Below are 27865 nucleotides of genomic sequence, written 5' to 3' on the forward strand. Positions count from 1 at the left end.
CGGAAGGTGCAACCGCACGTATAAATACTTCGACTAAGACAACATCACAGAGCAAGACACCAAATGCATCCAAGACACCGATTAGACGTGGAAAAGGACGAAAAAAGCATAAGAAATCTAAAAATGTGAAGCCACTATTTAAATACAAGTAAGTATTTGGAAATGAAAACGATGTTTGTTAATATAAATACAATATTTAAATATCGAATATATATTACGTGTAGTTGTCATATACGTGACGATTATGGACAACCACTATTAAGTGTACAATTCAACCCACACTTGCCTAAGGAGCAAGCTATTTTCGCGGTATGTGGTAAAGATCGAGCCACAATTTACGATTGTCCTCTGAATGGAGATGGCGGTATAAATGTCTTGCAAGTTTACGCCGATCCAGATGTAATATATTTTTATTAATATATTTTAATATTGCTCCCTATATGATTATTGATAATTACTTTTAGCCTAATGAAAATTTTCATACTTGCGCTTGGTCCTATGATGACGAGACAATGCGTCCTCTACTCGCAGTTGCTGGTTGTCGTGGAATTATTCGCATTTTGGATTTAGATAAAATTTCATGTAGAAAACATTTCATCGGACATGGCCATGCTATCAATGAACTTAAATTTCATCCTAAAAAACCACAAATACTACTATCTGGAAGTAAAGATCATTCTTTGCGTTTGTGGAATATAAAAACTGATGTTTGTGTAGCCATATTTGGCGGTGTTGAAGGACATCGTGATGAGGTGTTATCAGTTGATTTTGATTCTCTTGGTAAGAGTATAATGTCAAGTGGTATGGATCATTCATTGAAATTATGGCGTTTGGATAAAATTGCAATCAATGAAGCTATTGAAAAAAGTTTCACGTCTAATGTAAGTAAAAGTGCTGTTTCTTTTCCAACATTAAAAGAACATTTTCCTGATTTCACTACAAGAGATATACATGGGAATTATATAGATTGTGTGCAGTGGTTTGGAAATTTCATATTATCGAAATCTTGTGAAAATTGTATTGTATGTTGGAAGCCAGGTGAAATGAACCAAACTGATATTAAAGCACATGATTCCTCAACAACAATTATACATCGCTTTGAGTATAAAACATGTGATATATGGTTTGTACGTTTTGCATTTAATTTCAAACAAAAAATACTGGCCTTAGGCAGTCAGGTTGGTGTTACTTATGTATGGGAATTGGATGAAAATGATCGAAATTTGACAAAACGAACTACACTAGTACATTCCAAATGTTCGTCGACTATACGACAGGTGTCATTCAACAAAGACGGAACAGTACTGGTTTGTGTCTGCGATGATGGTACAATTTGGCGGTGGGATCGCATTTTCCATAACTAGGTATAGATTATGATATTTAAATATTTATTGTATAAGATATATAAATTATTTATAATATATTATAAAATTTTTATTATACGCATTATACCTTATACCTTTCATTATATTTCATTATAGTGATTATATATCACTGTCTTATTATATTATACATCATATTTAATGCAACATATATTATATCATATATGTTGTATTAAATTGATAATGCTTATTATGTTATATATTTTATATTCTCTAACATTATATTATATTATATTGCATATACGTATATTATACTTTATATGCTAAACATTAAGTTAAATAAGTATATATACATATATGTATATAAGTATATTTATGTGGATATAAATTAAAGATTAATTTTTTTCTTATCAAACCTTATTTTTATGCTTTAAACATTAATTTTTATTCTTATTTTTTTTTTTTTTGTTAAAAACGAAATTGTTGAGTATCTATTATACTTTTTTTTTTAATTAAAATGGATATAGACTGGTTTTAAAAGTGTGTTGATGTACACAAGTTCAGATTTATATCTTATATTATATAAGCTTCAATTTAGAATTAGCGAAAAGAGGATTTAACAATAATTCTCCAATTTGTTTGGAAGTAAGTTTTGATATAGATTTAATAATTTATTACTAACTAAAATGAAAAAAAAAAGTCTTTTTCACAAATAGTTCTAGTCTGCAATTTTATAGTCCTTGGGAAGTATTGAATTCAGAAAATATGAAAGAGATTTATATGATACACGGATTAAAGGGATATATTCTTATTTTCTAACTATTATTATTTAAGCATGATACAGGAACAATATAAAATGAAATACCAACTAAACAAGTTGTTCAATGGTCGTATATATCATATTTTAGTGTTCAAGAAACAAAATAAAAGCAAAACTAAAAATCATTGAGGATATAAAAAAACGTCTTAAAATAATTAAAAACTGTAAACACATATATGTATATAGAATTCAGTTTAACAATATATTTTAGTTATTGCAATGAACTCTACAAACTGGTGTCATTTTTCATACTAAATTCATAAAAAAATCTGCTAATAAGATTTGATAATTACGTATAAATTATGCTTTACCTTACAATTATTTTCTTAGTTGTTATTTTCTTGATTTTCTTTCCTTAATAATTTTTTTCTTAATTATTATTTTCTTAATTACTCTGTATTAATAATTCCTTAAATACTTAATTAATTAATAATTCCTTAAATACTATTTTTTTCATTATTATATGATTAATTTTATTTTCTTACTTATTATTTTCTAATATTTTCTAATATTAATATTTTTATTATTTTATTTCTTTTATTTTAATCTTTATTATTCTAAATTGTTTGCAAAATTAAAGATTAATTTGACAAAACAAAATGAAAAATATATTACATAAATTAAAAATAATTTGAAATATATTTGAATGACTATTTTTTAAATTATTATTTCCCTAATTAATATTTTCTGAATTATTACTAATAATAATAATAAATTTATTTAATGAAATGGAAATAAAAAATGTATTACTTAAATATAAATCCATTTAAAATATATTTGAATTAGTTTTATTTGAATTATAATTAGTGCTTTAATTATATTTTCTTAAATTTATATAATAAATTATTTATTATATTATTAATTATTATTTTGTTAATTATTTTATTTTATTTTTTACTTAATTATTATAAATTATTTGTAAAATAAGAGATTGATTTAACAAAATAAAGTAATATATTACTTAAATGTAAAATAATTAAGAATATATTTTAAACAATTTCTCTAAAATTATAAGTAAACTTATTGAAAAACAAATACGAAAATAAGAATTTTTTCACCACATTTTATAATTAACTTAATTTAATTGAATTATTATTCATACTTTGTTATTATTATAATTTTTTTTTTAGTTTTTAATTTAGTTTATATATAATTCAAAATATTTGCATATAAACTTGTAATTAATTATATTAATAAATTGAAGTTCTATATATATTTGCAATAATTTAGTATAAAAAATTCCTCTCATTGGTTTTGGTCTAAAAAGTATCTGCAAGTAAATTTATACCAAAAATGCCGCAGTCAGGCTGCACTAGAGAAATGTTGTTGGTCTTCGTTTTCAATCGTGTCGTTTGCTTTGCTTTAGTCGTCTGAAAAAGAATCGAAAAATGAGTTTACAATAAATTTATAAACAGAGTTCAATTTTTTCACTTTAAACGAAAGCATTTTAATCAAGTGAGTAAAAATTGCATGTGATGGAAGTAAATAGTTAAATAGTTTATTAAAAATATAATATGTGGAATGGAAAGATAAATGTTGTGTGAATAAAATCAAGTAAATATTCTCGCCTTGTATTTTTCTATAAATTGTGGAATTTATATGCGCGGCGGTGGTAATTTGTGGACTGACGTCGCGCCTTTTACTGTTTCGTGTATATTAAACAATAATTAAAATTAATTATAAAAATTAATTTTACAATAAAATATAATATAAAACTAAGTTCTGTCATATTTAACAAATTTCCTGTCAATTGAAGAAGTAGTTTACGTGCATATCCATATGCGTGTATTTGGATTGATATGCGGACTTGTTTTTATTTTGTGCAGTGTTTAATTGTCAAGTAAGCCGTGTATGTAGGTGTGTGTGTTTACATGCGTTGTATATTAATTATTATTACCTGCAATAGAGTGCATACTCTACCTGCAAAGATAGACTCTTTCCTATATGTTCTATAGTTGCTATATTGCTGCACTTATCTATGTAAATTGTATATTTAACAAGGAGTTGCAGCTGTAGAATTATTTAATATGTCTAACGAAAAACGGTTGCAAAGTATTTAATTTGTTTATTTTTTAAATAATATTTTGTGTAGAATTTCGTGTTAATTTTCGTCACAGCGCGGAGAAGTATTTGTTTACATTACCAATAGATCAGCGGTGGCTCAGATAGGCGTGTGTGGGTATCAAAGTTAAATGTTTCCACTGATTTCATTAGCGATAACATTCCTACAATGCTTGCATTTCCTAAATCTGGAATTATTCTACATAGCTTATTAATTTTTAATTAATTTGTTACTAATTATTCCTAAATTTATAGCATAATCTTACAAGGCTTGTAATAATCATTATTCTTCCCCTAGAATATGCCTCTTTTTCGAATTTGTGAATTGTTCTTAACATTATGTGATCGATTCGTTTATTTAAGAACCCAAGCTTTGGTTTCCGTTTTAGTAAATATTTACATGAAACTGATTTTAAATGCAGAGATATTATAATATATGGTAAAACAGGAGGAAGAGACTTACCTTTACCTAACAATGTATTAATAAATCATCTAATATTGATCTTCTGCAGATTGCTTTGAAAGATATTGGTTTTTCTTGTCTTTGTGGCAAAAGTGTGTCACTGGTTAGTTGCAGTGGCTGATCACTGATCAGCAGTTACAGATTACAGAGACAGAGAGAGAAGAGATTATGTGTCACATAATCAGCAATTAACATGTGATATAAAAAGTATCCGTCGTTTTTGGTACCTTTTTAAAAAAATGTTTTCGTCATTTTCTTCAATAATTTCAATGAAGTTTATATTGGCCATTATAATTTATAAGCTATTGTCATTTTTCGGGTAGCTTTATAATTTTTTCGTTGTAGAACTTGTATGGTTTGTCGACAAAAGCTTGGTCAAATGATTTTCAAGCGCTTGTCGGATGGACAATTTTTTTTACAATTAAAAGAGTTTTACAGAGACCGAAAAAAATGGTAATTAAATGGTACATAGTCCGGGCAGGTGTTGCATATAGCAGATATATCAAAACATCCCAACCAAATTTTGTTAATTTTATTTCATATTATCAGAGACGCATTTGGCCTGGCGTTGTCATGATGGAACATAACTTCATTTATGTTGGCCAATTCTAATAGTTTTGCTTGATCGTTTTGTTCAAGCGGTCGAGTTCTCAGCAGTAGTAGACTGAATTATCCGTTGCACAGGGCTGTAGCAGTTTGTAATAGACAATTAGTTTTCAAACTCACCGAACACTTGACGAAACCTTTTTTGTTCTCAATTCAGGAATTTAAATCGTCTGTGAACAATTATCGGTATTTGACTATGATTGCTTCCGTTGGATATTATCGTATTTAATCCATTTTGCATCATTCATAATAATTCCTCTCATATAAGGTTCTATTAAGTTGCATTCTAGCAGTGTTTCTTTGCATTAACTCTTGTGTTACCCAAAGACACCCGATGTCTTTGTGTGGTCTGATCTTTTTAAATGATTTCAAACTGTCATTCGGTTAATGGTTACTGCTTGCGCAACTCTTTGACAGCTTGCGTATCCGTCTTGCTCCACCAGTTGGAAAATATCATCGATTTTTGTATTGATAAAAAACGGTGGATACTTTTTCTTACACAATACTTTCTGTTGTAAATAAACTATATACGTTCAGTTGAGTTTATTAGATCTTTTACTTTTATTGATAGGTAGTCTGATAGACTGTCAAATAAGTGCATCTCAAAAAATCTGTTCCTTCTAATAGTTAAGATTGGGCTTACTTACTTACTTAGTTGGCCATTATAGACGTGGGTCGTCCTTGACCGCGTCGAGTAGCCTCCGCCAGTCAGCCCGATTAGTTGCTTTCTGACGCCCCCGGTGGGTAGTACCGAGCGCCCCCATATCGTTGGTCACCTGGTCCTTCCACGGAAGATGCGGACGTCCTCTACCGCAGTCAAGATTGGGCAGTCAGAGATGGGCAGTGTGTGATTGCCTCTTCTTCGTTTGTTTTCATAAATAGCGAGGTTGCTCTAGTATCCATCATATCTAACTGAATTATTTACAATTTTTTTTATTCCAAAGAATAATTTTAGTTTGTCAGTTAGATTCATTTTGTTTGTCATGTTAAAGAATGGGGTCAGTAAATTCAGTGCTTTGGTTCAATAAACTTTTAAGATTTTAAAATGATGAGAAATCTTAAAATGATTAATATTGTCATAATTGCATTAAATATGGAAATCATGGAAATCAGATTTGTTATGAAACTAAATTATTCAAATCTATTATAACATAATATTATCGGCAAATATTTTAATATTACTCGTATTTTTCATTAAATCCTATACTTTTAGCTGTGATAATCGGTTTTATTGATTGTGATGAATGGGGTTTTTTATTAAGCATAAATGGCATGACTCATTATATGTTTATGTGTAACAAACTTGTAAATTAAGAAACAATTTAAACTATTCACTGTATTAATTCCAAAATATGAACGTTTTTTTTTTGCAGTTTATTTATAGGATGTTATCAATTTCATCACAAATATTCCAAATCAAGCGCAGTCATTCATAAACTCAAAAAAAAAAAAAAATAATAATAAATAAAATAAAATACATATAAGAAATGGTAAAGCAATATTAATAAAAAAATATTTGAAAGCCCAAAAAAGTTAAAGTAGAAAAATTTATAAATAAATAAATTGTCCTCCACATGACCAAAAATATATTGAACGTTTATCGGTGTCTTTTCTCAGTTTGTTATCAGTCAAAACACCTCTTTATCTACTTAAACAAATGTAAACAAAACTACAATAGTAGACATTGAAGTCTAAACACATAAAAACACAAACTATAAAACAGAAGTGAAAAATTAAATGTGGAGAAAGACTGGAGATACCGAGCAAGTTAGTAGTTAGCAGTTAGTAGAAGACCGAGCAAAACACAAAAGAAAAGAGCCATCTTACTTGCACTATAAGTAAGTATTATAGAGTACAATAGTTTATATAGTTTATAGTTTCTATAAATGAAGTTGGTTTACAAAATAAACAGATTTAGTTATGGAATTATTATAATTAGTGTTTCCAATAAATAATTTATTAAAATAATTGATCCATTCTACTGCAACACAACCTAACCGAATGGGAGACCCCATTTGTTCTCTAAGGATGATTAGTGTCTCTCAAAAGCCAACTATTATATTGTAGAGGTTGATCAAAGCAATACTATATATTATTTATACGTATAACGCCATTTTCTTCAGATTTCCAATAAAATAACGATATGTGTTCGGTATTGTTAGTTCAATTATAATGGAAGTTTATGGTAGACAAAATTGACCAGCAGAGCTTACTATTAAATGTCCGTCTTTCTGTTATTAAGAATACAGTTTGCCAAAAATGTGAACGTCAAGAATAGTTTAAAATAACTATTGTTGTTAACCAAAGTCTAGATGAAAATTTAATTAGACATCACCGTAGACGTCAGATTCTCAAATCAAAAATAAAGAAATGGATGAAAATTTTATATATGTCAATATTTTCTAAAAAAGATATTAACTCTGAACAATAAAAACAGATATTGGAGAATTATATTGAGGAGTAAATTTCAGAAAAAAACAATTGTTTTCCGATTTTTCTTTTGTTTTGCTGTTCGCTAAGCTCTGAAAGTTGAAGTGTAAACACTTATATTTTTCCTTATCCAAAGAACTAATATTTTAGTTTTATTTGCATCAAATAATTAATTTCGATTGTGCATTCTTCTAAAGTCATATGTAAAAAAAAAATGAATTACTATATATGGGAACTACATTACTAGAGAAATGTTTGTAGTTATAAAATAAGAACTCATTATATATTGAAATGATGATTCATCTGTTTTGAGGCACGTCTGTTTCGTGTGGTTAGTGTTCTCTAAATTCAACGTCAAACTTTTTATTTTGTGCTTAGTTAAAGCTTAGAGCTTAGAACTAAGTCCATTGTGATATATGTATCTAAAAAAAATAACCGCAAACTTTTTTTAAACATTGATCAGACCAGGTGATTGGAAAATATGCTATTTCTTATTTTATTTAAAAGAAAAATTAATTACATTATAAATGATTTGACTTAATAGTGTATTTTTGTATTACATATTTTAACATTATATTATAACTTTCATTTCATGATTGGATCGAAAAATATTTTTATTTTTGTTTCACAATTTAAAAGTTTTTATTTATGAATTTATAGTATTGACAACTTACTATCAAAGTACGGGTGTCCTTCTGTTTGCTTTGCATAATGTCAGTGCTGCTTAACCATTATTCAGATAGAACTGCCGGTCATAGTGGTAGATTAAGCTTGTAGAAGTTCCGTTGAGTAACAATTTATAAAAGATGGTCACAATTTATGGGGGTCATTTTTATGATAGGATTTTCTAAGGGTCATGTTAAACAGATAGTCATGGTCACGTCAAATGTAATAGGTGTATTTTTATACATTTACTTAAGCCATAACCATGAAATAAATGTCTAGGAGTTAATATTTTTTTTCTTTTCAATTATATGCTTGCGGAATATTTATCCTATATTACAGCACTCATAGTAACTTTGTAAAGAACAATATTTTAACTATATTATTGTCCTCATTCCTGAAAAAAAAACTATCCGTCCGTCCATCCATATAGCTGGTACGTAGTCATAGGAATAAAATACTTACTAACTGTTAGCTTTCTTACTTTTTGTACTTTTTGTATATCGCTGCGACTTGTCACTTAACAGAATCTGTAATATTTCTGTGTACCTTGTTTGTGTGTAGATATATCTGTATCTATCTTATTAGATATAGTTTTGTTGACCGTATAGAAATGGACTATATGAATGTTTTGTGTTTTGTGTCACCTTGAATTCTTTAAAAACTGAAAAAATGATCAAACGATTTCCTTTCCGTATATTTTCTTATAGTATAAATTATAGACCGCTATAAATCTCAGTGCCATTTTCTGTTTAAATGTATTCGAATAAAGTATTTATAAATGTATTTTGTTTTTAATTAACTATATATCTAAGTTTCGATATATTATATAAACATATAATTTTTTTTATTGAACTGGTTCTGTTTTTAAAACAATATCCTCACTGAAGATCATGTCTACTGGGGTCTTCAGACCATATACATACAATAGTAAATCAAATCATTAAATAATATACTGATGCATTAAATATATATATATTTATTTATATTAAATAAGATATAATAAAACTTCATGTAACTTATTTATAATAAAATCAAAGCTATAGACATAAATAAATAATGGAATTCTAGTTAAAAATGCTTATGTTTAATAAATAAAAAAAAAATATACGGATAAATTAAACATATCCATATATATAAAACAAAGGAATAATTTTGTATATAGCCTTTTAATATAAGTAGAAAAATATATTTTCCATTCGGTACTATACGTCAAGTGCATAAGCTTCTTCTGTTATTCCGTTTTAAATTAGGGTATGTGTGGATATTCAAAGAGTATAGTTGGGTCAGAAGTATACACCTAATAAATCAAATATGGTTTTCCAGTATATTTTATATCTATTAAAAGTTTATGGAACACACTAAACGTCCTACCAACTTTTTAACTTTACTATATATTATACGGTTAGAGTTTAGATATATTTTATTTGGGCGTTTGTTTATGCGCTTAAACGGATATACGGTTTATATTTTAAAAAATATATAAGCAGTAGATATAAATAACAGATATACTATATATAACTTGTGCTATATACTATATATAGCTCTATGATTGTACTATGTTTTTATCTGTTCTAATATTTAATTTCATTCACATTTAATTACATCTGTTGAGAGAACTTTCTGCTCGTTTCTTTAGTAGCCATTTAATATCTGTTATCTGTTAGTGTGAAATTTGATTTGTTGTATGAGATTTCTTGATCAATCATTCAATTTCTATTGTACTGGTTTTACAATTTACTGGTCATTTATTGCATGTTAATGATATGTGCTTGTTGTTGATTGGTTAATTATAGTATATATAAATTTTGCGGGTTATAAAGTGGGAGGAGTTCCTCGCTAAAAGTAGAGAAAACAGAAATGCTGTATACCTACTTGCAGTTTTCGTAGAGGCAATGATCTAGTATAAATCTAATAAATCTATTAATAAATAAATAAATCTTATAAAATTAATTCTAAAATATTTCTATATCTTCCTTCAATTTGGTTGGACTAAATTTTTGCCCCTTCACTCTATGAGTCTAAGAAAATGTCATCCGTGACTGGATATGAGAACGTGTGATAAATTTGCATATCTTTTTGAGCTAAATTGAGTTATTATTGCTTTTTGCAATTGCTGTTTTCTATTCACTAAACTCATTTATTGTTAAAATGTTTTGATTAAGATAAATCACCTTTATTGCTGTAAATTAATTTAACTTTATTGAGACTAAAAAGTCGGTGCGAAGTGTGTTGGTGCCCCAATCTATGCGGTCTTTCTTCGGTATCTGTGTGTGTGCCGCGACTACTTAAAGTACAGATTTGATAAATATATTTTCACAAGATCAAATCTTTTTTTATTAAACAGTCATTTCAACCTACGCATTTGATTTTTTTTCTTTTTCTATTATTTTTATCTTTGCGAAATAACTTCGGGCTTGTCTGGGTAATTATCCCATTAACTAGATTTATTAACTTCCACAATAATTGAATGCAGTTTAGTCTGCAAGCCAAACCGACTAGGCCTCGAAGTTGAGAGCCCCTCAAATGCATTGCTGCGATTGTAACAATGTATTTTATTATTTTTATTATAATTATTTTATTCAAATTTTTTTTTTATTACTAAATGACAATTTGTGTTTATGCTTTTGGTTTACTGCAATTTGAATTTTCAATTCTTCAGTTTTGCAACCTTCAATCCCAAAACAGTGTCTTAATCACTACTATTAAACGTACATAGTACTTTTGTAAAGCAACATTTTTTTATCTCAAAAATAGTTGAAAATATAATCAATTTGTGATTTGCTTCTCTCGTTATGGTAAACTTTCTAATTTATTACTGAAGTTATTATAAGTCTTTATATACACAGTTTGTTCCAGGTCCGATGAGACTAATCTAAAGAAAAAAATACAAAGCGTTTGTTTCTTTCTGTTTATTCGTAACAGCTTCTTGGCGAGGCAACAAACTACTAGAAACGTTGAACAAGTGTTTCGAAATATTTTCAATAGTTATCCGGCGGAATTAACACAACGGGCGCTTAATTAAGATAAAGTTGGTTTTGGAGCATAAGGCAGCATCAGTAACCTAGATAATCCTATTGGTCGAAATTGTCTTTACCATGTCAGTCTATGTCTATGTTTTTATATAATCGGGGAGAACTCTAAATAATTTTTTTCATCTGGATTTTAGTTCAGGGAATAATTAAATTTCGTACGGAGTTTGATTATGAAAATACGATTGCTAATTGTTAACAAAGATGACCATTTAATCAATAATTCTACGTACTATATTCCCTTTGATATATGTATGTTTTCGAAACTTGTTTTTGGATCTTGTTTTTGGACATATGTACACATAAGAATTAGTATCATTTGTATATTTATTTTTGTATTTCAATATATGTTAAAAGGAAAACTAAAACGACGCCAGCTTATTCATGCATTTACTCAAGTATTTTATATTAAAATTGAATTCACTTCTAATAAACTGTCAAATGGTTTATATAGTACCTAAATAACATGATTTTATTTAAAACATATTTATGTTATTTAAAGACACTTTTTTCAACTTATCTTGACAACATTTAGCAAAGAATTAGAAGTTCACCTAGCTTTTGAGCATGTATGGATGGTTGTACTCAAATATTATGTATTAAAATTGCATTCTATTAGAATTACTCCAACCAAGTGTATAAACATGAACTAGTTTATATACTATAATAGTAGATATTGAGCTATTTAAAAGCACTTGTCTAGAACAGAATCCACAGACCAATTATATTATAATATAAGACAATAATATATTGTGATACATAACCTCTATTGTGTTACTTAAGGACTATTCTTAAAGAAAATCTTATATTCCAATTAAAAAAAATTAAGTCTATTAACAAAACTAATAATATTTCTTATTATTCATGTCTTATTGGTTAAGTGAACATCAGTCGGATGTACTACGTTTGTTTCCTGTCAATGGCAATAAAGGAGCAGATTAAATGGATAAATGTGTTGCTCCATATTTCAATGTATCTGATCTATTTTAAGTAAACAACTTATCAGTGGTTTTGTGTTTGACTCAAATGAGCTGTTTGAATAGCTTTACGTGTTTGGAAATGATCCATGACTTCAGATACAAATTATATTTAATATTTTTAAGTGCTGATCCAGTCTGACAAATTTCTTCACAAGTTTCGCAGCTGATAGGTTATTGTTGAGTCCCTCAGAAGCAAAAGGTGTCTAGAAAACTGTTACTTTTATCACGATCATCCTAAGTTTCTTGTGATCTTTTAAGTTGCAGACATTTATATTTTATATAATTGTTATTATTCCTTTGAAATTATGAAAATCATTTATTAATTATACTAATCTTCACTGCATTTATTATCACATTTTCGCTATATTTACGCCTTATGTTTCATTTCAGTTTATTTGTGAGATTCTCCGATTCTCTTCATTGTAGAAGAAGTAGAAGTGAATTAGATAGATATCCATTACTTTATTCAATTCATCACTATTTGTTAAATTGTAGCAAATGTTAATCTGAAAGTGTGCTTGTATTTCAATTTATATAATAATTGGATTGTTTTGCTAATTCTTCTCACTTCCCTCCGTAACAGAACTTCATTCCACTTATATATTACTAAAGCTTATATGTCTCACGTTTATTAATAATTTATAGGTTTGAAGTTGAAGTGAATACATACCAACTATTCTGAACGCAATGATCTATTCGCTAATTCATGCCATACACATTTAAATCTTAATTCTTGGAATGGTTCCGTTAGTTCTTTAAAATGCTTAAACAAATTAAAATAAAATTAAAATTATCATCAATAAGTCTAAGTTACAATATTGTCACAATATCACCTACACATTGACTTTGGATATGCAATATTAACCAATCTGTTGGTTTATTGATAGTACCTACTCGTACATACCTAAGAATAAATCTTACCTTCTGTGCTCGTTCAGCATTACCTCACATGGAAGTGTCTGAACTTGTGTCAGACAAGTGAATGTCTGTCTATTTGACTAACTTATTCTGTACTCATTCTGTGTCTGCTAGAAGAAGTCATTCAGAATTTGTTTTCTATTGAAGATTAGAAGAATGTTTCGAGAAATATGGTATGTGGTTTGAGACACAAGTGCGGGAGGATTGATTGATAAGTCACTTTTAGACGGATCTCATACGAGGACAAAAGTATAAGTATATATTTTATTTACATGTGTATATCAATCAATTTTGGATAGCTGACAGAAAGAGTTAGTTTCATTTGCCAAACTTCATTGAGTAAAATAAAATTATGGTCAGAAAAGAAATGTCAAAGAAAATAAAAACAACGCTTTGACATTTTAACAAATTGATGACTTCAAAGTGCTTTGATTTTTTTATTTACTACAAATTTGTATTACTTATTTTTTCTCTCTGAGTTATTGTCTTCTTTTTCTCTCAAAAAAATAACACCTCATTCCGTTAAATCAACATTTAATCTGTGGTAGTATCTTTCTCGCGTAAGACGAGATCCACTTAAATCTTAAACTGTAGACCCGTTATGTTAAATATTTGGTCTAAACGTAAGAATTTGTTATTGTTGTAACTCGCAGCGATCTGATGTTGCGAACTGTACTGTACTCATCGAACTCGATGAGAGGTTTCGGTACGTAGACTGGACCGAATGATTAATATCATTCCTGTTTTATTATCTCATAGTTGAATAGAACTACTATCTTCATATTTACTATCTTACTATATATTACATTAATTTTAATATATAATAATAATTTTATTAAATAAAAAATTTTATAATATTTTATGAGATCTCTTATAGCAATTCATCTGCCACCCAAGTTGTTAGTTGTCCTTTTAAACGAAATAATAAAATTAAAGGTAAATACTCGCAGTATTTGTAGTAGAAATCTTATATGCAATGCGAGTATAATTTCTCCATATAAATACATAATAAATAAATAATTATTGCATTTAAAATGTAATAAATTTAAAGCACATAACAGTGTCCACGGAATACGACGACACTGACGTCGCCAACAATGTTATTGACACGCTATCATCGCAAGTGCCGCTCCTATTTCAATAACATTGAATCAATGGTTGCAATGGTTATGGTTTCGGATTGACTCTAACACCATTTGGAAGTAATCTGGTATTATTGTTGCCGATCTCTCTCATCATAATTGCAATTAGCATTATTGGCCAGGCAGCAATGTTGCCGATTGATATTGTTTCTTAGTTGCTCGCAAGTCGCGTACGGCAGCTGCTGGTGTAGAACTTACCAGTTGCCGGTTGCTACTTGCCAGTTGCCGGTTGGTGTTGGTGATACCATCTTTTTAAAATTTTTCATATAAGCACGTTTATTTCTCCATTGGTGTGATAGTGTGTCTTCATATAACTTTAATACACGAATACACAATGTTGGCTTTTGTGTTCAAGAGAAATTATTTGCTCTTATATATCAGTGTTTACGAATTGAAAAAAGTGCCTTTTTACATTCGTTAAAATGAGTGTCGATCTGTCGATATGTCGATCCTGCAGTTGTTGTCGCAATTCCTGTTGTCAATGGAATCAGTCGACCAACACTCACTAGACCAAGAGATTTAATTATATTTATATATATATATATATATAGTACGTATGTTGTATCCAACTATGTGCACGTCTACTGTGCTATTTACTCACTGTTGTAATCTAAAAGTATCTCATTATAGCTATTTATTTTTATATTTGATTTGGTGTTTATTATTTCTTTGATGTTTTGAGATTTCTTACAAATTCAATAAAGTCACTTATAAATTATACAGACTTTACATTTGAGATTTAAGGGTTTCGTTAGATATATGTCTTCTGTACTCTGCACTGAATTGCTTTTGATTTAAAACCAGACTTTATAATGTTAAATTCAATTTTTTTATGAACTCTGAACCATTTTTTATTGAACTCAGTATAAAGTGAATATATTATATTCATAATTAATTTATTATTAATTAATTATTGTTAGATATAATTTTGATCTTCTTAACATTAGTTTGTTCGTTATTTTCTTTTGTAAAATGCAACTAATCGAAGTACTGATCAGACGTACAGACATTTGACTATTTTAATAAATTTTAGATATTTTATAATAAATTGCATTGCAGATTACGCTTCATTCTTGATTAAAGTATCTAAAAGTGACTACGCTTAAAATTCTTAGAATAAACATTTGCAATTAGTTTTTTAACTTCAATGAAGCGTTCAGGACAGGTGCCTCTTATTTTCTTGCCTTTCTTTTGATTTAAATTAGTGCCATAATCACATATTGAGAACTACTAAATAATCCTTGGAAAAAGACATACTTTTAATGAAGTCAAATGCAAGTAGCTTAGTTAAACTTTAACGTTGAAGAACCCTGAATATCTAAAGATACACAACTTGTATTTTTTATGATCAAAGGGCTCGAGTAGATTAGATGGCAAGCATTTCATGCACGAAATGTCCTTCATTCGATGGGCTTCCTTTTATTTTTAAAATTGTCTTCATATTCTGATAATAATATTTTGTTTCGAAAATAACAATTTTATTATAAATGTTCCACACAAGTACTCTTAATAGAGTTGATATTTTATAATTATTTACTTTCACACAATATTTTTTTTTTTTTTTGACTATTAATTTGTAGTAAAAATAAATAATAGGAATAATTATTACTATAGTAGTTTCGTGTTTTTAATATCAAATAAAAGCAAATATATATGGTATATGTACGTGGATATGTACTTGGACAGCACGTTCCAAACGTTCCAAACCAAACTTTATTGGTAATTGCCTGTAATTTTCATATCTCACACCGTTTCTCGTGTCCCCATGGAATATTAACTAATCGCAAGGAAACAATAAACTGAGAAATGTACTCCAAACATTGTGGTAGATCCATTGCTATGCAAAATAGTCTAATATTTCAGTGCTTATGAGTTGTTATTATTATTGGTTTTACTGGTGTTTGTTTTTGGTTAATTATTATTTAAGACACATGTTTAGAGTGACTACACAAACCCAACCAATGTGGCCAATAGTTTGAATTACACATATTCACACATGCTTTGTGGGCCAGAAAGAAAATCGATGGGGGCGCTTAGTTTTTTTTCTGTTACTTTACTTTTTTCTTGGCTCGATTAGAATCTAAATTTGTTAAAATGTTGAAATTACCATTTCGTTGGGCTTACAGGATCGGGCTTAGTAGCCGTGCGCACGCAATAAATACTTCTATTGACAGGCGAGCATAACTGAATCGCATAATAACTGGAAAAAAAATATCATAACAATAGCACCAGCACCACTGCCATTGCCACCGCCACCGCCACCACCACCACCAACACTACCGTCGCTATCACTTACAATAAAAACAACAATATTGTGAACAAATACAAAAATTATTGCAAAAAACATTTTTCTTTTTTCTTCACACATAAACTTATTACTTTTTTTTTTGTTTTTAAAGTTTTGGTATCGGAAATTTAATGGGCGGCGCCCAACTCTCCAGCTCTTAACTGCAAGCGTTGCATTTTGTTGCAATTTTTGTTGTAGGAGTTATTTTCCCCCGTCTTTGTTTTTGTTTTCATTATTATTGGTGCCTTGTACGTGTCATTCCAGCAGAATGGAAAAATAAAAAATAAATAATAAAAAAAAAAATAATAAAAATGAAAAAAAATTGGTTAATATATGTATGTACGTTTCTTATGTAAATTTAGTCTTCAGAAATCGTTTAAAAAATGTGAGTTTGTTAATTTCAAAGTTTACAACAGTTTCTATATACAAACAAATAAGAATTTATACTCAAATATTCCGATAAATAAAAAACAAGAAACATCACTGCAAAAATTAAAATTAAAATTAAAAATTAGCAAAGAACAACAATTTAACATCATGGAAATTTTAATGGGTCTGCGTGTTTCCTGTTAATAACAGACGGCACTCCATACCAACAACGCTAACATTGCTTTCAGTTACTTTTATTGATTCTGTTTACTTTGTTTACTTTATTTACGTATTTTATTTTTAATTGCAATTCGCTTTGACAACGTCGTCCTTTTTTGATAACAACAAATGCTTGCAAATGAAAGGGACATTCTTTATAGCATGAATTCACGTTATGTTGTAGCTTAATTGGTCCTTCACATTAACATAATTGCGGCTGATTTACACATTATTTTAAAATAGAACCCTAGCCTTGCCATTCATATGAGTCATTTCGATCTGTAAATCATAAATATTGGGTTCTATTTGGCAATATTGACTCCTCGGTGGTTATCTAGACGCTACAAAGACCAAACGTCGACAACGTTTTTTGACATGGTGGTCTCCTAACCAAATTATTCCAGCTACTTTCAAGAAACCTCATACATTACCTCATACTAAAGAGCTATCTACAAAGTAGATACTTTTATATGAAGTATAAAGACTCAATCTCCGAACTTAAACAAATGATTCCAAGATGATTATCCCAAGGTGGCGTACTAGGTCCATTACTCTACTTGTTATACACAACTGATATCCCAATACCTTTTGATCCTCAAAGTTCGATAGCAGACTATTTTGCAGACTATACAGCACATTTTGCACAGCTAATCAAAATTTTAACAAATCTACAGACAACTTGCAGAATTACTTAAACGCAACGATGGAATGGTTCGACAAATGCGGAGTTCAAATAAATACAAGTAAAACAGTACATGTTATCTACACGAATAAAAAATATGATCTGAAATATATAAAAATTAACAATGATGAAGTCTTCACACACACAAACACAAATAACCGTGGTATTACTATAGATAGATATATCAAGATTAACTTGAAAAGACCATATCCAACATACATATACTGCAACGACTACAATCAAAAATACTTAGGATTATCAATACTTAGGATAAGCTGCCTGATACAACTGAAACTATGACATTCATTGTGATTTAAAGAAACTCTTCGTCATAGATGTTATCAGAAAAAATAATAAAAATCAGACATATATATTACTCTCTATTCCTATCCCAGCAATGAGGCAGCTACCGAACGCCGGAGCCACATATAATAGACAATTGAAACGCTTATTTCCATCATAACTATCAATATAATTATCTATAACTAGCTATAAAATATGCTCATAGTACAATCTTAATCTATTTATTGATCCATCTATTCAAAAAAGTTTTTATTATTTATTGTTAATAGTTCATACATGTAATTCTTAATATTGATTTGAATACTAGGTACCAAATCTTGGCAGTTGTATAAATAATGGGAAGCAAAAACAAACAAAAAAAAAATGAAAAAATATTGAGCTAGATTCAGTTGTTCAGATTAAGCAAATCGAACAGCATTTCCTACGCCTATTTGGTTCTTATCTTTGTTATTGCATCAAAATCTATCAAATTGTATACCCTTCATTTTTATCTATTGTTGTGCCAAAGTTCATAAGACCGTGCCTTTAAACCTAAGCAACTTATTCGAATCAGTATATATTAACAGTGGGCACAGAAATCTAACAAAAAAGCCACACAATCAAATCATATCTGCATACACTAATTCTATATTACCAGAATTGATATTTCCTACTCATGTTCCAAAAGTTGTTTGTCTAATTTGTTAGTGCTTGTCGATGAACATTGCTTCGCATGTTAGATATCATAGCACTATTTTAGCTTTACTGTATGTATTGAAGGAGTCATATATGACTTCATTAATTGGCGGGATTTTGAAATCTATTGCAAAGTTCAAAAGAAAACATTATAATAAAAGAAATCAATTATATTTAGTGTAGAATGGCTTGCAATATTTAAGAGGTGGGGGAGTAGGAATCTCAATATCTCCTAATTTAATATTCCGATATGGATAACCCTTAATGATGATGACTACCTATGGTACTTTGGTGTGTGCATTATTAATGCTCCGATTAAAGAGGGGGAAGCACATATTTCTTCTTTCGCAGGCTCACATTTTTATTCATTACTGCTTACCCTTTTAATATATTATTAATATTTATTTTTATTTGTTGGTTTATATTTTTATAAGATTTTCTTTTTTTTTCTGGTTTATTTCTCATAGTGGGAAGGAACAACACACAGGTTCGTTCGCCTCTGTCAATGCGTTTTATATAATATTTTCCTTTTTGGGAAACTAATATTTAACTCTTTTTTATTGATAGTTTTTTTTTATTTTTATTTTTATTTGCTGTTATTGTTGTTGTTGTATTCATATTGTTTTGATCTTTCTTATAAACTTTGTGCTTCTCTCAATATAATATTTTGTTTATATTTATACCATTTGTTTGTCTCAAAAACTGTGCACAAGTAATAATAACATTACCAACAACAACAACAACAACAACAACACATCAATTTAATTCTTGTAAAATCAATTGATGAAAAAAGAAAAAAAGGAAAAAGCCAATGAAAATCAAATGCAATCAAAATAAAATCAAAGTCAGCACACTACATACAATGTATATGTTTGTTGTTGTTGTTGTTCTTCTGCTGCTTCTTGCTAGTTGCTGTTATACGCCGTGAGTTGTTGTTGTTGTTGTTGCCTGCAACGAGAAGTGCAACATTTGTTGATTTGCTGCTATTCGAGTGACGTGACAAGACGTCACTCACCGAGTCACTCAATTCGCGTGCACGGACTGCACTGACTGCACTTCTCACTTTAATCAGATTGTAATCTATTCTACTTTTCATAGTCGGGCCGGCATTCGCTCAGGGAGTCGCGGACTTGATATCGCCGAGAAAAGAACAACGCGGTGGATTCGCTTTTAGCTTCTCGGTTTTCGTTGTTGTATTATTTGAATTTTTTGCTCTTTTATTTGAACTTAAATTCAATTCTTGTTGGTTTTTCTTTTTTTTTTCGATCTGCGAATGCTAAATAAGAAAAAACTAAATTTATGAATAATAAATAAAATAAAATAAATAAATGAAATAATTGTGTAAATGTTTAATAATAAAAACAAAACGATTTGTTATATTAAAAAATTAAATAAATATTTATTTGCAGCGAAATTAGGAAAGGAATTTCTGCAGAAACCGCAAATAAATTTCTAAATAGTGTTTTTTTTTTTTTTTGAATAAAAGTAAAAATTATTATAAACAATTTGAGATTAAATATGAAAATAAGCTCTGGGGAGGGCTGCGTCGCTTCCTGACCCTTTTAGCGCCAACTCAGATAAGTGAACTTTAACGAAATTAAAAGTGCTGAGCGGAGTGGAGTGGAAAAGTGCAAACGATGTGTGCGTTTATATAAAAAAACATATTTGTTTTCCTTTATTTATAAATAAAATATAATATATCTAATAAAATTTATTTAAATTATTTAGCATGAGTTTGTGTTACTCAATTCAATTCAAATATTTCTTTATTTCTCTATTATTTTGGTTCAATATATTGTCTTATAATAGATTCTTTGTATTATCTCTCTGATCTTTACTATTTATTTTCCTTGTGACCCATTGCTTCGTTAATTCGTTAAACACCGTTTTAGAGGACGGAAGTGAGATAAGTTTTCTTTATCATTCGAAACGTTCGTTCGTATGCATATATTTAAATATAACATATATCTATATATATAACATATATATATGTATATCAATATCATATCAATATAAATGTCGTATATGTTTGTGTCTGTATGTCGTCTTTATGATTGATTATTAATGCGCATGCGTGCATGAATTATCAATATTGTGTCTGAGGAGAACTTCAGTAAATAAAACTGCCCCGCTTTTTTTCTACATTGAACTGTAAATTGAATGTAAATCGGAGAATACCAGCAGCTGGGTTTTTTTTAGTTAAAAAAAAAAAGGAAACGGTTTTCGTTCTTAAAAGTTATTTCTGATTTCGGACAAATTTTATTTTGTGGAATATTGCAGCTTTAGAGATGTGATTCTATGAAAGCTACCTACACACACATATACTATACTAAACTACACGGAGTTTGAAGTGGTAAAAAAAAGGGGAAAGTTTGAATTCAAAAGTTTAGGTGACTTTTCATTCAAAATAGATTGCTTGTCATAGGACGTACAATATAAAAATTCTATTAGGTGACTGACTATATTTATAGGTATAAATTTCTATTAGGTGACTGTATTAATTATCACAACAAATTTCTGCGTCAAATATGATTGACCTAACTTCATATTAGACGTCTGATGTTTTTAATAAATCCATTAGTTTCTACCATAATTCTACTAAGACAGTATGTTTTAGACAGACAAACTGATCGATTAGGGGTTTAAGTGACTGATTATTTAAAATAATAGTAATTATTTTAAATAATAAATCTTGGTTCTAGAAATAATTTATTTTTTTTTAATGAGAATGGCATAGACTGAATTTTAGTGCCACATATTCATTACGTGTGACAATATTTAATTAATTTTAATTTTAATTAAAAATTTTTAATTTATCAGAAACAAGTTTTTCATTAATTTTTACTACTGCATTAATTGCAAAAAAATAAAAATAAATCGACAGCAGTTTTGAAGATTGCGGTGATTTTATATTCCTGGCCAATTCATTACCAACTGGACCAGACAATTTCAGTTAATATTAATTAAAATTTGATTAGATTATATTTAATGACGACTGCATGCGGTATGAGTAACCGTTTTTATCTGCTCAGTTGTTATTTATCAATCAGTTACTCACGATTCATTTGAATTGCAATAGAGTAATCATAAATGTTAAAAATAATTGAAATTTTGAGTTTATATAATATTAAAAATAAAATGCAAAAAATATAAAGTGAGTCCCAATCATTTCACTGATTTATATGTTAAAATAGTCATTATAGTAATAAAACTACTTCTTCATTCATTATTTTCTGATTTCATGAATACAACATATTTCGTCTTTTCTAAGCCTGAGTTTTTATAAATATTCATATTTTCCTATTATTTTGGACTCCAGTTGTTATTTTTTCACAATGTTGAATATATGAGTGAACCGTCCACATTGTTCTATATCATATATGCAACAAAATAGAACTTTATCTTTAAGTATTTTTGCTTATGTATACGTATTTGAGATTCGTATAAGTCCAACCGTTTTATACAAACTAAAGCATTCTAGAATTGTACTAAGGCTTAGCCTTAAAGGCTACGTGGTTAACATGTCCACAACCTGCCATTTTATAGGCATAAAATAATTTTTTCTGTTTTGCTACATATCTATAAACAGGGAAATACCTCAGTATATTAAATGAAGAGAGAACTGTCTCTTTCCTTTTCGCATTTTCTGATACTCTTAATATCTATGTAATCTATGTAGTTCTTTTTAACGCTCATTATCTATTGTTTCGGATACTATATATTTCCTCCGTTAATATCCCTTTTTCTCGATCACAGTCTCTTATTCACGCTCAGTATTCCTTTTTCGTACTCACTTTATTTTTGTTCCTTCTTTCTATATTCCTATCTTTCGTTGAATCTCACTCTCATTCATGGTCTCTATCGTTCATCCCTTTCTCCTTCAATACCTCTTTCTTTTGAATATTTCAAATATTTCTTTTATTTTGTACTTTACTGTTTCCTTCTGTTTGTGTTTCTATATCTTTCTAACATTTTCTCTCTGTTCGTCTGTTCGTTACTCAATAACTTTTTAATGACTTAACTAATCTTCGTCATACTCTCAGACAATATTTTTATAGTTTTTAAGCGATATTAGTTATAATTTTAACATAAATAAAACAAACGCTTTTAACATTGTTTAGGCTTTATCCTTAGAACTATGTGATTAAATTCTTAACATGGATTGCTTCTTACATGGATACATCTGATAATCTCTTTATCTACATAGATATGGAAATAGCAACAAATATGATTAGTCAGAGGAGCAGGGAAATTAATTACAAGGGGAAACAACGTTCGCCGGGTCAGCTAGTGGGTCTATAGAATTACTGTTAACAAATTCATTGATTTCTTTTTAAAGGATAATTTCGTCTGTTTAGTTTTTTGAATATAAAAATAAATCATTTTAAAATAAAATTATTTGAAATTAACTTCCTTCAAATGTTTTTTTAATTAATTAATTAAAGTGCTAACTGCATTAGTCGTCGTATATAATTGTCATGTAATATTTCCAAATTTATTGTGAAATTTAAAAAATAGACAATAATTTTTTTTCAAAACTCCTATTTGATTTGATTATGCAGTTTAGTATATAATCAATGTATGTTGCATGAGTGTATGCTTCTGGTCGGTAATTTGGAAAAATTAGTGATTAACAAGTGATTGATAAAGTGGGTTGATGGCTTAGTTTTCGAAATGAAACTATTGCTTGCCAAGTAGTCATAAATTAACAATGATTGCCCGGTATTCACTCTTAAGTCATTGTTCAAAAAGAAACATGAAGCTGCTCGCCATATACCTCAAAACACCGAAATGAGGTTATTTATTTATTAAGAATTTTATAATTTTTACTAAGTATTGTCTATTACTATTTCATGTCAGTAAAATATTATGACTATGGTTTTACCAGATCTTAACATATTATATCTTCTAACGCGGTTTTTTTACAAAATAAAGTACTAGTTTAGAATGTCTAAAACAATAGATAATAAAAGGAACCCCAATTCCACAATGAATAGGATCCCTTAAATACGTTAAAATAAACTTTTGTAGTTGGGTGGAAGTATTCAAGCGAGTGATCCTCTTTCTTTTAACATCTGCGCACATTATTAACTATTCTTGCAGTGCATTGATTGAAAAACTCATCTCTAGCCTTTATTCTAAGAAATAGATAATATATGTTACCTCTGTATTAAGTTATAATGTAAGCAAATATATATAAAAGCAGTGGATGAAATAACATAAAGTTGTAAAAAAGATAAGATGAAGTAAAGTTGTTTTTATCCAATTATAATATTAATTTAGGTCAACTCTGTTAAATATCAGTCGCACACAATTTTCTTTAATCAGAAAAAGATGTTTCAGTAGTTAATTTGTTTACCATACAAATAGGTGTATATACCTATTTCTTAAATAAATTAGTATTTTAAACAGCAAATAGACAATAATATTTCGTTATTCTTTTCCTTTAGTTTATCAAACAAATAATTTTTGTCCCGATCTCTGTGTAAATCCACCTTACACTATGGAGACCGATAATGTTGAATCACCTACAAGCCGTGTAATGTCCACATTGGGCACACTTTTCACATTCCAATCACCTGCAGTTAAAAAATTACTTGGTTGGAAACAGGGTGATGAGGAAGAAAAATGGGCTGAGAAAGCAGTCGACAGTTTAGTTAAGAAATTAAAAAAGAAAAAAGGTGCAATTGAAGAACTTGAACGTGCTCTATCTTGTCCAGGGCAACCTTCGAAATGCGTAACTATACCTCGTTCATTGGATGGACGCTTGCAAGTAATGCATCTCTTTATTTTAAATTCATAACATCCCTATTAATAATAATTATATTTTTTTCTAATATTTTAACTAGGTATCTCATAGAAAAGGTCTTCCGCATGTCATATACTGTCGAGTTTGGCGTTGGCCGGATTTGCAGTCACACCATGAACTCAAACCACTAGAAATTTGCGAATATCCATTCAGTGCTAAACAGAAAGAAGTTTGCATTAATCCTTACCATTATAAACGTGTTGAGAGCTCTGTGCTACCACCTGTACTAGTACCACGTCATTCAGAATTCGCACCCGGCCATTCTATGTTGCACTTTAATCAAATGCATGATCAGAGTATGCCACACAACGTTAGTTATTCTACGTCAGGCTTTAATTCACATCTGGGTCCCAATAGTCCACCAATGACATCTGTTGGCAGTCCTAGTTCAGTTAGCTCAAATCCAACTTCACCATATGGTAGTTTAGCTGACACACCGCCACCAGCGTACAGTCCATCGGAAGATGGAAACTCCACTAACCAAAATGATGGTTCGCAGCTACTTGATGCCCAAATGGCCGATGCAACACATATAAGTTATACGGAACCTGCATTTTGGGCTTCAATTGCATACTACGAGCTCAATTGTCGCGTAGGTGAAGTTTTTCATTGCAATAATAATTCGGTTATAGTAGATGGATTTACAAACCCATCAAACAACTCAGATCGTTGCTGTCTGGGACAACTAAGTAATGTTAATCGTAATAGTACGATTGAAAATACACGCCGTCATATTGGTAAGTATATTTTATACATTTAATGTTGTATTATTAATTGAAACTTTTTTGTATTATAAATTAGGCAAAGGTGTGCATCTCTGTTATACAGCAGGCGAGGTATATGCTGAATGCTTGTCAGATTCAGCAATATTCGTGCAATCGCGTAATTGCAATTATCATCACGGTTTTCATCCTAGTACAGTCTGCAAGATACCGCCAGGTTGTTCACTAAAAATATTTAACAATCAAGAATTCGCTCAACTTCTCTCGCAGTCGGTAACGAACGGTTTTGAAGCCGTTTACGAACTAACAAAAATGTGCACAATACGTATGAGTTTTGTGAAAGGTTGGGGTGCTGAATATCATCGACAAGATGTGACTTCGACACCTTGTTGGATCGAAATACATTTACATGGACCATTGCAATGGTTGGACAAAGTACTAACTCAAATGGGTTCGCCACATAATGCTATAAGTTCAGTGTCGTAAATAGTTAAATTAGTTAAAAATATTTATAATAAAAAACTCGTTAGTTTGTTTTAAACTTTATATTTTCATAATATTTACATATGTTAATCAATATTTATGCATCTGTATTAATTATGTTGTGTTAATGTATATTTATATTGCTTAGTTATAAAGATTTACTTTATTTATAATATTATTTATTTCGATGCAAATTATTACTATAATACTATTAAAACTTCAGTGCCTCAGCAGCTTACAACTAAACTCGATGATTTGCTTTATATGCTATATTTAATATAAATACTGTTTAATTGTTTAAATATACTATATATATTATATTATTGAATTTAAAATAAATTATTAATATAATATTATTTATTAAAAAAGTTTTAGTGCCTCACCAGCTTATTACTAAAATTGCTTTATAAAAATACTTTGTTTTATATGCTATATATTTTATTAATTAAATAAATAATTTAAAATAAGAAGTTTATAAAAAACCAACGAGTTTCTTATTATAAAAACAAATATTAATTAAGTTTTTAGTGTTAGTTTTCAAACATAGTTTTTGTAGTTAGATGTATCTATATTTAAAAATAATTAATTAATTATAATTTCTTAATAATAAAAGTTAAAAATATTTATTTCAATAATAGTTATAAAATAAATTATATTAGAGATATTTAAATAATTTTTCAGTATGTATCTCGTTTCAAAAAAAATGTAGCTAAACTCTAAAAAATATGCTTTTATGTAATATATATTTTTAAAATCCGACTATATATGAATTTTTTAGTGTTTTATTTATGACTGAATTCTTTTTACCATTTTGCATTTTCTTAATATTTTGTTGTACTAAAATATATTTCAATACTTTATATATTTTGGTTGATTCATGTATATTGCTTTTTAATTCACATCTTATTAAATGCAATCATTAGTGCATATTAAAATTTTTTTTCATTACATTAACTGCAGAAAAATAAATTAAAAATATATACATATTATAATGGTTCAAAAATATCTCGTTCGGGCTTTAAATAATCGAGATTTTAATTAACTGAAACCTTAAAAAAAATTTTGCCTTAAAGTTTACAAAAGTTTTTTTCTCTAAAAAAAATTAAAAAAACAATTTGCCTCAGCCAATAAGATTAGTTTGCTTTAATAAAATAAAACATATATATATATACATAAATATTTTTAACTACAAATAATTATTTATATAGTGAAATATATATACATTAATAAATATTTAAAATAAGCACTATATTTTTTGCAATGTGCTGTATATTTTACAATTGTTACTACATGCTTTATTTTAATTTTAATGTTTAATATAAATATATTAAAATAGCTATATATTTATGTAATTAACTAGAAATTTAATTGTAATTATATTTGTAGTAAAAAAAAAACAATAAAATTTATAAGTATATATAAAATAATTTATACTTTGTCTTTCTAGCAGGTTTTCAATTCATATATGATTATGGACTTAAATGGTATTAATTATTATATGTAAATATATAGGTTTGAAGTTATATATAGCAGGTGATTAATCCATTTGACTTTAAATACGGCGTTATTGCGGAGTGATTTCCTAACAAATATTAAAAGGTCATGAATTATTATTATTATTATTAGAAAAAAACTCGGTTATTAAAAATTTATTGTTTATTATTAAATGCTGTTATTCGATTTTTACTCTAATATAGAATAAAAAGTTGAAGCTCATATGTTAAGGAAGAAGTACGTTGGTAAGAATACATGTTCTTATCTTTCAACTTCTGGATAAAGAATTTTTTGACATTTGCTTGATGCTTATTTGAAGGTAGACATTCTTTAATCAAACAATTCATGAGCTCAATAATAGAACCTAATTTTCTATGGAGAGTTC

At 28.4% G+C, this 27865-nt stretch overlaps 2 protein-coding genes across 3 annotated transcripts in view; both read left to right on the forward strand.

The window, feature by feature from the left end:
* LOC119688273 (polycomb protein esc-like) overlaps positions 1–1364 on the forward strand; it is a 21780-nt gene extending 20416 nt beyond the window's left edge. The window contains exons 2-4 of the mRNA XM_038102954.1: positions 7–148; positions 225–399; positions 465–1364. Coding sequence (XP_037958882.1) covers positions 7–148; positions 225–399; positions 465–1364 — 1217 coding nt within the window. The remainder of the gene's footprint in view (positions 1–6; positions 149–224; positions 400–464) is intronic.
* A 2113-nt stretch (positions 1365–3477) lies between these two features.
* On the forward strand, positions 3478–26045 carry LOC119688003 (protein mothers against dpp). Of its 2 annotated transcripts, none has more exons than XM_038102601.1 (4): positions 3478–3597; positions 24423–24745; positions 24822–25518; positions 25583–26045. In XM_038102601.1, exons 2-4 carry the CDS (start codon positions 24476–24478, stop codon positions 25987–25989), a joined length of 1374 nt encoding a protein of 457 aa, XP_037958529.1. In that variant the 5' UTR covers positions 3478–3597; positions 24423–24475; the 3' UTR covers positions 25990–26045. The 2 variants fall into 2 exon arrangements, with proteins under 2 accessions (XP_037958529.1, XP_037958528.1); XM_038102600.1 differs by lacking the exon at positions 3478–3597 and adding an exon at positions 20415–20613.
* The last annotated feature ends 1820 nt before the right edge of the window (positions 26046–27865 follow it).

Source organism: Teleopsis dalmanni, chromosome X (assembly GCF_002237135.1).
Source record: "Teleopsis dalmanni isolate 2A chromosome X, ASM223713v2, whole genome shotgun sequence".
Lineage (NCBI taxonomy): Eukaryota > Metazoa > Arthropoda > Insecta > Diptera > Diopsidae > Teleopsis > Teleopsis dalmanni.

What these genes read in the sequence shown, in the direction of transcription:
- LOC119688003 (XM_038102600.1), top strand. An exon ending in CATTGGATGGACGCTTGCAA is followed by an intron (nt 24,746 to 24,821) that starts GTAATGCATCTC and finishes TATTTTAACTAG; the next exon opens with GTATCTCATAGAAAAGGTCT. An exon ending in AAATACACGCCGTCATATTG is followed by an intron (nt 25,519 to 25,582) that starts GTAAGTATATTT and finishes ATTATAAATTAG; the next exon opens with GCAAAGGTGTGCATCTCTGT.